This window comes from Macaca thibetana, chromosome 4 (genome assembly GCF_024542745.1).
Source record: "Macaca thibetana thibetana isolate TM-01 chromosome 4, ASM2454274v1, whole genome shotgun sequence".
In the NCBI taxonomy this organism is placed as follows: Eukaryota; Metazoa; Chordata; class Mammalia; order Primates; family Cercopithecidae; genus Macaca; species Macaca thibetana.
In genome coordinates, this window is record NC_065581.1 from 34,525,217 (window position 1) to 34,538,175 (window position 12,959).

Sequence of the window (12,959 nt, forward strand, 5' to 3'; positions counted from 1 at the left end):
CCATTTCTAGCAAGTTCTTACTGCCTGAGGAGTGATGAAGCCTTGATCAATGCTGGGTTCCTAGCCACAGATAACTCAAGCTCAGCAATTAAAAAAGTCATCCTTAAAAGGATGTCAGTGGAGACATCTGTCAAATTCCAGAAGCCTCACCACGTTCCTATAGCTTACACTTTATTCACAGACTCCAGCACTAACATTCCTGAGTTCTGAAATGCAGTTTTTCTGATGAAATGGACTGTGCATTTTTAGAAATATTCTTAATACAAGCTTTAAATTACCTGATTTGGCATTCATACCTAATGAGATCATGGATGTTTTAGGACTAATAGCAGTGCTGGGTTTGAAAAAGGCAGCAGTGGGGACATTATGAAAAATTCAGCACTGCTCCCCAAATGTGAATAAAATAGATGTTCATCTGACGAGTGTCCTTTATAGCTCTATTTTTGCTCCTTTTGCATTTCCCCTGCTCAGTCGTCAGTAAATTTCTCTTTACCATATTAAACTTTTATACATACAAATCTACGTCGGTGCCGCAGGCACTGATTTCGATTTTCCAAATTGAATTTTGGGTGGTGACAGCAATTGGTACAGCGGCGCCTATTCTAGTCACACAAAGGGACGCATAAGCACTTTTGGGAAAGGGTGTTGCAAATTGCTTTGCTAATTAAGGTAGAGCTGGATTCAGTCCAGGAGGATCTATAAAAAAAAGGCTTTCAAGACTTGGTAATGAACTTCTGAAATGAGTTCATTCTGTTATGGGAGCCTATTCCCTTCAATTGAGTTGAAAATGTATTTCTTGAGCACCTACTATAGAGAGAGTGCCCCACTAGGGGACTGTGAGGGCCATAAAGAAGACGACCCAGGCCAGCTGTGGAGAAGCTGGCAGGCACACTGCAGAGACAAGATACACATGAATTAGAAACCAACCCTGCCCGGGGCAGCATGCAAGTGAGAGCCAGAGCTGTGAAGCACGGGCCGCTGCAGGAGACCCGAGGTGGGAGCTGGGCACCAGGCTGTGCTGACGGGGAGGTATGGCAAGGAAGGGCTAAGTTTCACTGCAGCGACAGCGCACAGAGTGAGGAGTGCCGACCTGGGCATGAGTGACACAGGGACCAGAAATGACTGGGAGGATGAAGCATGAAGAGGCACAGGACAAGGGTGTTTTAGGCAGGCAGAGCTTTTAAGGGGAACCCACGGAGGGCTCCAAGAGCCTGGGAAGCCACCAAATTCTTGACAAACTCTGTGTTTGGGTTTTTGGAGGTTGTAGGGGTACGGTGATCCACAGTGCACTTAAGTCTCAAAGGATCACAATCGCTTGTACCATGGACAGTTTGGGAGACCATGAGAAGCCACCCTTGCTGAGCCTGGGGCTCGTGTTGGGGTGGTGAGAGGCAAGGCTGGAAACACAGGTTGGGACCAAGGATCAGAGGCACTGCAGGTCTCACAAAATTGCCTGCCACCTGTCCAGGAGGCAACAGGCAGACCCCAGAGATCTTTGAATAAAGTAGTGACCCACCAAAAGTGGCTAAGAATTTATCCCTTCAGGAGGAGGACTGCAGCTTTACATATGCAGAGATAAACGCCACCCCTTGGTGTGAATACTACCCTAGCTCACACTGGCGCCATTCAGAATTGGAAGAGAAAAAAAGATGGAGATGTTTGCATTCCCTCTTAGAGATGATTCTCCTTACAATTCCAGGTTTTAGATGGGCTCGATATGTAACTAAAAATAGGATAATCTGCTCTTAGGACACTCTTCAAAAACATGACTTCAGGGGGCTCACAAGTGGGGGTGAGCAACGTTGACATGGCTTCACCGTGGCCAGCATATGCCAGGTGGCTTGGGAGCTAGCTCCCTGGCACACTGAGGAATGCCAAGGATCAGGCCTCAACTGGATGACTGACAAAACAGAATCATAAAAATACCTTTGAATTATCCTCTGAGAAGGTGGAAATATCATTTACATTATTAGAAACTCAAGAAAAAGTTTAACTTCTTTCAAACTGGGCCAATATTATTATACTTAAACTTGGATACAATACAATTAGAACTCCCTGGTGGGCGAGCCCCTTCCTGGGCAGCAGCTCTTCCAGGCCACCCCTCGGAGTTGTAACTCATGCTACATAAGTGGGTGCTGGTGTGCAGTCTGGGATCTTTTAGGAAGCACCTAATGAACTCATTAGAAAGATCTGCTCCTTTCCCTGTTGTTAAGTCAACAATTACAGTTGTTGTGCCACCTTCCCCCATGTTGCAATTCTTTTATTAAGCTCTCAGCGCTGTAGGAAACACGTGTTCTTAGACAAACTGTATTCAAAAGGGGCAAAGCCCATAAACACCGACTTTTTAAAACTACACAATAGGATATGGGGTGTAAGAGGAGTTACGTGTGTTCCTGCTCCCACCACCACCTCCCTGCTTGGTGGGTTTAGGGTGGACCACGAGACTCCCCAGAGGGCAATTTGAGGTGGAATAAATGGAGGCAGTGGTTTTTGTACTCTGGTTTTGAGTATAAATTATTAATTTGCCCTTTAGTTAACCCAGCTTTTCTCTGCTTGGTGTCCCACCCAGGACCATCTTTCTTCCCATCTGGACTGGTAGTGGCTGGGGCAAAGAATAGATGGGTAAACACAGGGAGTTCCATTTGCTGCCCAAACTATCTATGGCCCAAAAAGGTTTGAACAGGCAACCAGGGGAAGGAAGTGGTGTGATGTTCATGGAAAAAGAGGTTGTTCAGGTTGTTCTAACAATAACTTGGAACAGCAGCTGAGGAAAGGCCAGGCACCCAGGAGACGACGCACACTAGGGCCAGGAAGGCTGGGTATGTTTCTCACCTGGCTTGTCTCTTACGGCTAGAGAATCCCCAGAGAGTTGTCTGGTTTTTCTGATTCGTTTCCTCATCTGTAAAATGGGAACAGTAATGGCTACCACTCAGCTGCACTAAGGATTAAATGAGATCATGCCGGCAAAGGTGTGCTGTGCACCTTTCGGGGTGATCATTAGGACGAAGGAAGCCAAGAGGCTGAGAGGAGGACTGACTGCCTCTCTCCTCTACAGGAATGGAAAGATGGCCTGAACAGAGCTACTTTCCCCTCCAGTCCTGTCTTCTGGCAACCGGCATAACCAAGGAGGAGTTCCATACTAGTCAGTCAACTGCATCTAATCCCCACCTCCTGCTGCCAGTTTAATGAACAGCCTACCAGAATCACCTTGCTTTCTCAAGGTCTTTATACATGATCTGGGGGTGTCAGTAGGAGTGACTCACAGTAGTGTTTTCAATTCCAGCAAGGAATTGCGCCCTTCAAAAATTACCACAAAGATTTACTAAGCCCAGGTGCATTCTCAGGTGACATCAGGATGAGGTACCACAACAGTGGTCCTGAGTAATGCTCCTGCTGCCATCGTGATGCACTGGTTCACTCTACCAGGAATGCATTCATCAGCTGCTACAGAATCATCAACAGAGCCATGACTTGCATCTGCAGCTGGGACTCAAACCTGTGTGGGCCTTTGACTGCTCAGGAACAATTTCCCTAGGTGATAACAACTCCAAAGGAGAAAACTCTTTCCTCCTTTGCTGGCTCCTCTTACACTAACAATCAAGCAAGTGAATGTAATGCTCTCTCACCTCCCCAAAGATGGAGCCTCTGACTGCCCAACTGTAAGCTCCTTGGTGGTGAGGGCCAGCTTATGGCCTTCTTCCATAGATCCCGAAATTCCCCAAACATGGTAAGCTCTCAAATCAATTCTGCCCACTCAGAACACACAAATATTCCTTTCTCACTCTTCACAACTTCTCTTTGTCTAGTTCTGCTACATCTGAAACTATATTCAGACAATTGTCTCATGAGCCACAACCAATTATTTACTTATCCATTCAGACATTTACTGAGTGTTTTTTATGGGCCAAGGACTATGCTAGACACTGGTAGGGGAGAGGGGGAAAGATAAAAATGGCATCATCTCTATTTTCAGGAAGCTCATACTAAAAACATGCAGGGAGTACAGCTTTAGGAAGCTCACGGGGTTTGTAGAATTGGGACTAGATAAGATTCTTGCCTTAAAGATCTTTCCACTTTGGGCCAGTGAAGACCACCATGAACAATGGGAGGGCCCTGGGTATTGTATAACCTGGGCCAGACACTCCCCAGGCTGTCAGCCAATCAGCAGTCCAGTCACAATGATGCCACTGGGCGTGCTCCTGCTCCTTTAGGTGGGCTGGCTTGGCTCTGTTTCGGGCTAAGCTAAAAAAAAAAAAAAAAAAAAAAAAAAAAAAAAAAAGACCATGTTCCTTCTTTGACAGGTCTTGGCCAAGTTTCGCAAGTCATTTCTTCAGACTGTGTATGTATCTCATTTCATTTCTGGTCTCTTGCCCGAGCCCCAAGCTCAAATATAGCACGCCTACTTGACATTGCCACTAGGAAATCAGTGTACTTGGCATCTCAGGTTTAACCTGCTTAACACCGAACTCAAGATATTCTTCCTACACTTCACCTATTCCTGCCTCAGTAAATGGCACCATCTTAGACCTAGATGCTCAGGCCAAAAAAAATCTAGGTGCTATCTTTGGTTCCTCTCTTTTCCTTTATCCCACATCCCACATATCAGCAAGTCCTGCTGACTCAACCTGCACATAACCTGAATCCAGCCACTCCCATCTTCTGTGCTGCCATCCTCATCCAACCCCCCACCATCGCTCGCTTATAGTACCATAATCGGCTTCTCTCCAGCCGCCTTGCTTTTTTGTTATTGCCCCCTATAGCCCACTCACCACATAGAATCAGAATAGTCTTAAAAAAAGTAAATTAGGGCACATCAGTCCCCTCACTAAACATCCCCAGTGACTTCTCACTGGCCTTACGATGAGGTCTAACAGCTAATCAGAGCAGATAATATGCTACTGTGCCTGGCTCCTGACCTCCACCTTAGCAAACTCCACCTTACTCACTACCCTGCAGCCATTCTGGCTTTCTTTCTGTCCTGGAACATGTCAATCTGCCTCCTGCCTTTGGGCATGCGCAGTGTCTGGAATGTCCTTCCCGCCAAGTGTACATGGCTGGCTCATCCTCTTGCCTTAGGTCTTACCTATGTGTCATCTCCTCAGAAAGACCCGACTAATAACATTACTCTTTTATCATGCTACCCTATTTTCTATTGATCACAGTACTTATCTGTCTTATGTAGACCTACTTGTTTATTGTGTCCTGAACTACAATGTAAAACTTCATGCGGGCAGGACTTCACCTGTTTTACACTGCTGTTTCCCTAGCACTGCTCCAGGCATATGGTAGGTGCTCAATAAATACGAGCTATATGAACGAATGAATCGCAGAGCTGCAGCGCCAACCTGGAGGAGAGCAAGAACGTAGGCCTACTACTCACACACAGCTACATGAGCTGAGGACCCAAACCTGCTGCACAGGCTTACAGGGCTCAGGAAGAACGCAAACGCTTAGCCGGGACCTGCAGTTTACTGGGGATTAGCTCAGTCAATACACAACACTGCGAGATAATGAGGTAACGTTACCGTGACACGGGAGCAAAAAGCTGAGGCTGTCACCAGCTGCCACTGGTGTTGTGGATCTCAACTGTCTGCACCTTGAATCACCTGGAGAGCTTTTAAAACACTGAGGTCAAGATCCCACCCCTAGAGATTCTGTATCTTAAGTTTTTGTTTGTTTTTTGATTTGCGGAGACGGAGTCCCACTATGTTGCCCAGGCTGACCTCCTGGGCTCAAGCGATCCTCCCGCCTCCGCCTCTCAGAGTGCTGGGATTACAGGTGTGAACCACCGCGCCCGGCCCATCTGGAGTTTTAAAAAAGCTTCCTCGGCAATTCCAAGGTGCAGCGGGGGGAGAGCGCTGAGTAGAAAGGGCGTAGCTCTCAGTAGCTCCCTGGGGAGAAACGGGGGTCTGCGCTCACGTGCGGCCTGGAAGGAGGACGCGCGCATGCGCAGATCCCGCTGATAGCGCGCTAGCTGGCCCCGCCCCTGCCTCGTCCTTTCCTCCCCTCGTCCCAGCCGCCTCCCCGCCGGTCACCTGGGTATTCTCTCCCTCCCGAAAGGCCTGTGCTACCCGCTGTCGCAGGTAAGCGCCCAAGTCCCGGCCCCGTTTGGTCTCGTCCACTGGCCATTCCTCACAGAGCTTAAGAAAACGCCGGTACCGGCTGGCCGCCATTTTGGGCCCCGTGTGTTCCCGCCTTAGGGGGAGGAGTCGCCGCCAATGGATGGTACTTGCGCACTAAGTCTCGCCGCCTTAGGAGTGGGGCGGGAGGCCGAAGTGGGCATGCGCGACTTTGCAGGCGCCCAGTTACTCTCCGGGTAGGGGCGCTGCTCGCCTTTCTCTGCAAAGCGAGCTAATTCAGTCGTCCTCCTCCTGGAACCGGCCCAGCTCCCAGGGGCAAGGCGGACGTGGAGTACCTGAGGGACAGCTTTGCTTCTCTTTTTCAATGACTGCACAAGCTTGAGACTAAAAAACCCTCCTCCGAGGCCTCCGCTGTTTTGCATAAACCAATACATTTGCATGTAAATACAGGTTACTGGATGAAGATGTGTTTGAACGTTGTTCGTGTGTGCCCCTGTACCTGTCACTATCCCTTGGTACTCTGCCGCAGTTCCTTCTTTAGTGCTTCCTAGTTCTTGTTCCTCTCTGCCCAGTCCCTGCTAGTATCCCTTCTGTTCCCCCCTTCCTACCCCTCATAAGCCAAACATTTTTCTCTGGGAGGCCCAGGTTTTCTAGAATGAGCAATGCGAACTGGGTTGATTAAGAAAAACTGTTTTTTTGTTTTTTTTTTTACAATTTATTAATTTTGTATTGTGGTAAAATACGCATAACAAAATTTACTATCTTAACCATTTTGTTTTAGACAAGGTCTTGCTATGTGGCCCATGCTGGTCTCAAACTCCTGGGCTCAAGTGATCCTCCCACCTTGGCCTCCCAAAGTGCTGGGATTACAGGTGTGAGCCACCACACCTGGCCTTAACCTTTTTTTTTTGAGATAGAGTCTTGCTCTGTCACCCAGACTGGAGTGCAGTGAATGGCTCAACCTCTGCCTCCCGGGTTCAAGTGATTCCCCTGTCTCAGCCTCCGGAGTAGCCGGGATTATAGGCGGCCCGCCACCATGCCCGGCTATGTTTTGTATTTTTAGTAGGGATGGCGTTTTGCCATGTTGGCCAGACTGGTCTGGAACTCCTGACCTCAGGTGATCCGCCTGCCTCGGCCTCCCAAAGTGCTGGGATTACAGGAGTGAGCCACGGTGCCCGGCCAGCCATTTTTAAGTGTACAGTTCATAGGTATGAAATAGCACTGAATAATATTGTGCAGCCATCACACCATCTCCCTAACTCTTGTAAAACTGAAACTCTATACTCATTGAACAATAAATCCCCATTCCCCCCCTCTCCCCCCAGCCCCTGGCAACGACCGTTCTATTTTGTCTGTATGATTTTGACTACTCTAGGTACCTCATGTAAGTGGAATCCTGCAATATTTTTGCGACTGGCTTATTTTGCTTAGCATAATATCTTCACCTCAAGGTTCATTCATTTTGTAGTATATGTCAGAATTTCCTTCCTTTTTAAGGCTGAGTAATACTCCGTTGCGTGTATGTGCTACATTTTGTTTATGCATCCATTGATAGACACTTAGGTTGCCTCCATGTTTTAGCTCTTGTGAGTAATGCTGCTATGAACATGGATGTACAGACATCTCAAGACTTTGCTTTCAACTCTTTTGGTATATACCCAGAAGTGGAATTGCTGGATCATATGGTAATTCTATTTTAAGTTTTTTGAGGAACTGCCATACTGTCTTCCACAGCAGCTGCACCATTTTACACTCCCACCACCAGTGCACAAGGGTTCCAATTTCTCCACATCCTTACCAACATTTGTTATTTTCTGGTTTTTTGATAGTAACCATTGTAATGGGTGAGAGCTGTATCTCAATGTAGCTTTGACTTGTGTTTCTCTAATGATTAGTGATATTGAGTATCTTTTTATGTGCTTAGCCATTTGTATATCTTCAGAGAAATACCTGTTCAAGTCCTTTACCTGTTTTTAATCGGGGTTTTTTTGTTGTTGTTGTTATTGAGTTTTAGGAGTTCTTTGTATATTCCAGATATTAATTCCTTGACAGCTATGTGATTTCAAAATACTTTCTCCCGTTAAAATGTGTTTGTTTTACCAAGTCTTCTCTTATATGTCTCTAGCTACATCACCATGTGAACTGATTTTTGTTCTCAAAAGACTGTCCCACCATCTGCATTTTTCATAAGGAAGCCTCAGTGTATCTCTACTGTCCTGTATTTAGCCAAGACCATCCAATGTGTACAAAACTTTGCTTCCTCCAAACCTTTTCCTTCTTGCCCTACCTACATTTTAAAGGTAAATCTAGGAGAGTCCTGCCTTCAAGAAGTTGACAGCCAAGTCTGGGAATGTGTACATAACCAGGACATAAAGTTACAGATGACAAGAGCTTTAACTGAAGTGTTAGACAATGCTAGCGAGTTTGGAGAAACACAGGCCTGCTGTTCAGAGGAGAGTGGGAGAAGATCAGGGATGGCTCCAAGAACAACCAGAGGCAGGCCTGGGGTGGCAGTGGGAAAGAGAGGGAGGAGTTTAATTTGAGGAAAGATCAGTGGGTGATTTTAACTGGAATGACTTTAACTGTTCCGAAGATGTTAAGAGTAAACCACTGAAGGAAAACCTCTGGGGACCAGAATGTGTGATGCCCGCCTGAGGTAAGGAGAGGTCAGGGGGAGTGGAAAATGAGGCGCCCAAGGACACCTCCTCCAGAAAGCTCCCCTGATTAACCTCCCCAGGTTCCCAGCCCAACAGTCTCTCCCTGCTCCATCCTCACCTCATAGCCATGTAGTTTTGATGACAGCCTTGAGGTACAAAGGACAAGAATTGTATCTATTATCAAAGTCCAGGCACCTAGGGCTGTGCTGGCTGCCCCGAGGTGCTCTCATAGCTGTAACTTTAAAGAGCACCTGGCTGGTCCACATCTGTCCTGGAAGGCAGGACCAAGGTCCCTCTGTCTTAGGCAACCAAAAAGTAACATTAGGTGGCAGCAAATGGTTTTCATGCTGTTTGAGGTGCAAGGACAATGAGAGGTTGAGAAGAACGCTGGGCTCCAGAGGAAGCGCAAACAGATGCTTCCTCTTAAGGTGCTCCCTTCCCCTGTACCCTAGCTTCTTCTCGCTCAGGCTGTGATAGTCCCTGGTTCTGACTGCCCTGCCCACCTCTTTTCCTCCATATGGAAGCTTGTTTGGTATGGTGGTTAAGTAGTAGGGTTTTGGAGTCTGACAGACCTGGTTGGAATGTAGGCTTGCTCATTCATTCATTCATTCATTCACTCACTGATCTATAGCCCTGATCACTCTATCAGTATAATTTTCTGGGGCCCAGTGCAAAATGAAAATGTAAAGCCCTTTGTTAAAAAATTGTTAAGGCCAGGCATGGTGGCTTGCGCCTGTAATCACAGCTACTTGGAGGCGGGAGGATCACTTGAGCCCAGGAGTTTGAGACCAGCCTGGGCCATATGGCGAGACACCCCCATCTCTCCAAAAAATTTAAAGTATTAGCCGGATGTGGTGGTGCACACCTGTAGTCTTAGCTGTGTAGGAGGATGGCTTGACTGCTTTGAACCCAGCAGTCAGAGGCTGTAGTGAGCTGTGATTACACCACTGCACTCTAGCCTGGGTGACAGAGTGAGACCTTGTCTCTGAAAAAAATTGTTAAGAATTTCAAGACAGTAACAGCAGAGCGTTAAAGCAAATGTAGCCCCTTCTGAGTGCGGGGCCCTGGGCGAGTGTGCAGGCCACACACCCATAAAGCTGGCCCTGAGTTCCTGTCATGTGGTGGACAAGACAAGTGAGGGCCCTGCCCCTATGGGGACAGACAGCAACCAAGCAAACATATAATAATAATAGTGCTCTTATAGTTCATTTGCTGAATGAACAAGATAATTTCAGATGTAATAAGTGCCAAGGAAAGATCAAGGCGGGGTGCTGGGTCCACAATGATTGGGGCAGGGGAGGGGTCAGTGGTCTGGAGGCCGTCCCTGAGCAACTTGTGAGTCACCTGAGGGGGCAGTCACGGGAAGATGGGCAAGAGAGGCTTCCAGGCACAGAGCAGCAAAGGCAAAGATCTTCAGAGTAGCCAAACTCAGGTGGGTTATTTAATTACTGTAAGCTTCAGTTTCTTCATCTTAAAATGAGAACTATGGTGATAAATTAATACTATTTACTATGTGCCAGCACAATTTTTTTAAATTTTAATTTTTTATTTTATTTGTTCTTTTTTAGAGACAGAGTCTCAGTCTGTCACCCAGGCTGGAGTGTAGGAGCACAATCAGAGCTCACTGTAGCCCCGAACTCCTGGGCTCAAGTGATCTTCCTGCTTCAGCCTCAGCCTCCTGAGTAGCTGGGACTACAGTTGGGCACCATGATGCCCAGTTAATTGTTTTATTTTTTTGTGGAGATGGGGTCTCGCTATGTTGCCCAGGCTGATCTCGAATCCTAGCCTCCCAAAGTGTTGGGATTATAGGCATGAGCCACTGTGCTCAGCCCAGGCACAATTCTAAATGCCTTACACCTATGTACTCATTTAGTCCTCACAATGGCTCTCAGATTTATGTACCACTGTTATCCTGCCATTTTTTACAAAAACTGAGGAAACTGAGGCACAGAGAGGATAAGGTCACCAGCTGGTAAGTTGCAGAGCCAGGACTTGAGCCCAGGCTGGGTGGCTCAGAGCCGTGCTCTTGGCCACTCCCCCAGGCGCCTGTTCACGCCCCCTTGCAGCATTATCATCGTAAACCTTGTGCTTGATGTGTTTATACACCTGGTGTAGCCTTGGCCAGTTCCAGTGCAAAGTAAGCCAACGCATCGCAGTGGCCATCATTGATCATTTTCTAGGCCCCCTTTTCCTTTCCTTGTGCCCGTGGGTGGTTTCAGCCAGTCTGGACTCACCGGCTTGTCAATCACCCAGCGCCATTCCCAGCACATTAATAGGCACTGCCTGGAATGCAGCTCAGTGGTGCCAGCACCTTGGGGAGTTGATGACCATTTTAACACCCACCTGCTGGCTGTCACTCATTCCACACTGAATGCAGCCCCCTTGGCTCATTGAAAACCCCCACCAGGGCCTCACCTCCCAAGTCATCTGGAGTGGGTATTTGGGCTTTATGGAGCCCTGATTGCTCTTTGTAGAAACTAGGCACCATTAGGGGGAGGAGGGAGGAGGGAGGGAGCGCTGCTTCAGGTTTTCAAGTTATAATGATACCGGTAATTGAGACACGGAATTGCGCATTTAAATCGTTTGCAAGTAAAAAATATCGTTTTGTAATGCTGGTGTTAATAATGTAAACATTAAAAAGGAATTAAATACTTAGCTTCATTGTGGAGCACGACTGCCTGATTTTTCTTCTTTCACCTTATTCAGCTGGAGGAAATGATTGGCTGCAATACCTAGATATGTTACCCAAAAAGTGAATCTGGACTTGCATCAGAATAGTGAGTCATTTCATGCCCTCTGTTAAAGGTAGCTGGAAGGGTCACTCTGGTAATAGACTGCTGCCTTATTCTGGAGGTGAGCTTTTTTTAAAGACATGTAAGTGTTTGAGGTGTGCTGGGATAGGCTCAGTGGGGACCTGAAGTACAGCTGAATATATCCAAAGCCCCTCAGTTCTGCTGAGATGCCTGTCATCTGCCCAGGGATCTGCTGCCTCTCTGCATCTGTTTCGTAGTAGATGTCACCTGAGAGCGGCCTTCCGGACCCTCATCTAAAGTAGCAGCCTCTTCTCTCTTGTTTGCTTTTGCCTCAAAGCACTGGTCACTGTTTGACAGCAGGGCCTGGTACCCAGTCATCTGTAAATATTTGTTGAGTCAAAGAATCTGAAGAGAATGAACGACCTGAGAATATAAGCTCAGGTCATCTGGTCCCCCCATCCCCAGCCTCAGCCCTTCCCCTTTAAGTTGCCCATCTTCAAGGGCTGGGGGAGAAAGGCTAAGGGAAATTGGGAGCAGGTAGATTTCCACATTTTGCTCTGGGATTTTTTTTTTTTTTTTTTTAGACAGAGTCTCGCACTTTCGCCCGGGCTGGAGTGCAGTGGCGTGATCTCAGTTCACTGCAATCTCTGTCTCCTGGGTTCCAGCGATTCTCCTGCCTCAGCCTCCTGAGTAACTGGGACTACAGGTGTGCATCACCATGCCGGCCAGTTTTTTTATTTTTAGCAGAGACGGGGTTTCACCATGTTGTCTAGGCTGGTCTTGAACTCCTGACCACAAGTGATCCACCTGCCTCAGCCTCCCAAAGTGCTGGGATTACAGATGTGAGCCACCACGCCTGTCTGCTCTGGGATTGATTCTCAAACTTTCTGTCCCATTTCAGGGCAGTTTAGTAATGGAAGGGAGAAGTTCTGAGAGATGCATAATAAAAATGACCCAAGCCTGGCTGCAAGTCAGCCTGCCTGGCTGGCGCTCAACTCAGTGTTGTCCCAGGCTGCTTTTCCCCCTCCCTGCCTCCCTCCCCTCTAAATCTTGGCACCCACACTTCCATTTTAGTTCTTTTCCTCATCTTCTGTTTTATGTTTTTGGTCACAGAGGATGCAGATTTAAATCAAAAGTCAGGAGTTTAGATCATGTTGAAGAGCTGCTGATGAGTGGTCTTGCCTTGCCATTTGTTTTATTAGACTGCGTCCTGCCCTTTCCTGCGTGGTCTAAAAGCTCCGTGCAGCTGGGAAGAGTGATGGGGCTGCCAGGGTGCTGCCCAGAGGCCCAGGGCTTCCTGATGACATTGCATTATGGAAAAGCTGTAATAACATTCCGCTGTTTAGCCTCCTCTTTAATCACACAGGGGACACTGGAGGGATGGGATGGGGGTGGGGGGGGATATCTCCTGGGTTGCCCTGAGTCCCTGCTCCACAGAGATGGAAAGGATCCATGTTTGCTCTTCCACA

The 12,959-nt window shown here is 47.6% G+C and overlaps 1 protein-coding gene across 49 annotated transcripts in view; it reads right to left on the minus strand.

The window, feature by feature from the left end:
* Positions 1-12,959, minus strand: part of LOC126952767 (ubiquinol-cytochrome-c reductase complex assembly factor 2) — a 317,841-nt gene that overhangs the window by 7,807 nt on the left and 297,075 nt on the right. For 37 of the 49 annotated variants that reach the window (XM_050787729.1, XM_050787742.1, XM_050787757.1 and 34 more), the window contains exon 2: positions 6,036-6,183. In XM_050787729.1, coding sequence (XP_050643686.1) covers positions 6,036-6,173 — 138 coding nt within the window. In that variant the 5' untranslated portion in view covers positions 6,174-6,183. Of the gene's footprint in view, positions 1-6,035; positions 6,203-6,570; positions 6,575-9,175; positions 9,180-12,959 lie in introns of those variants that run through there. The other 12 variants (XM_050787744.1, XM_050787725.1, XM_050787726.1 and 9 more) reach the window with 5 other exon arrangements.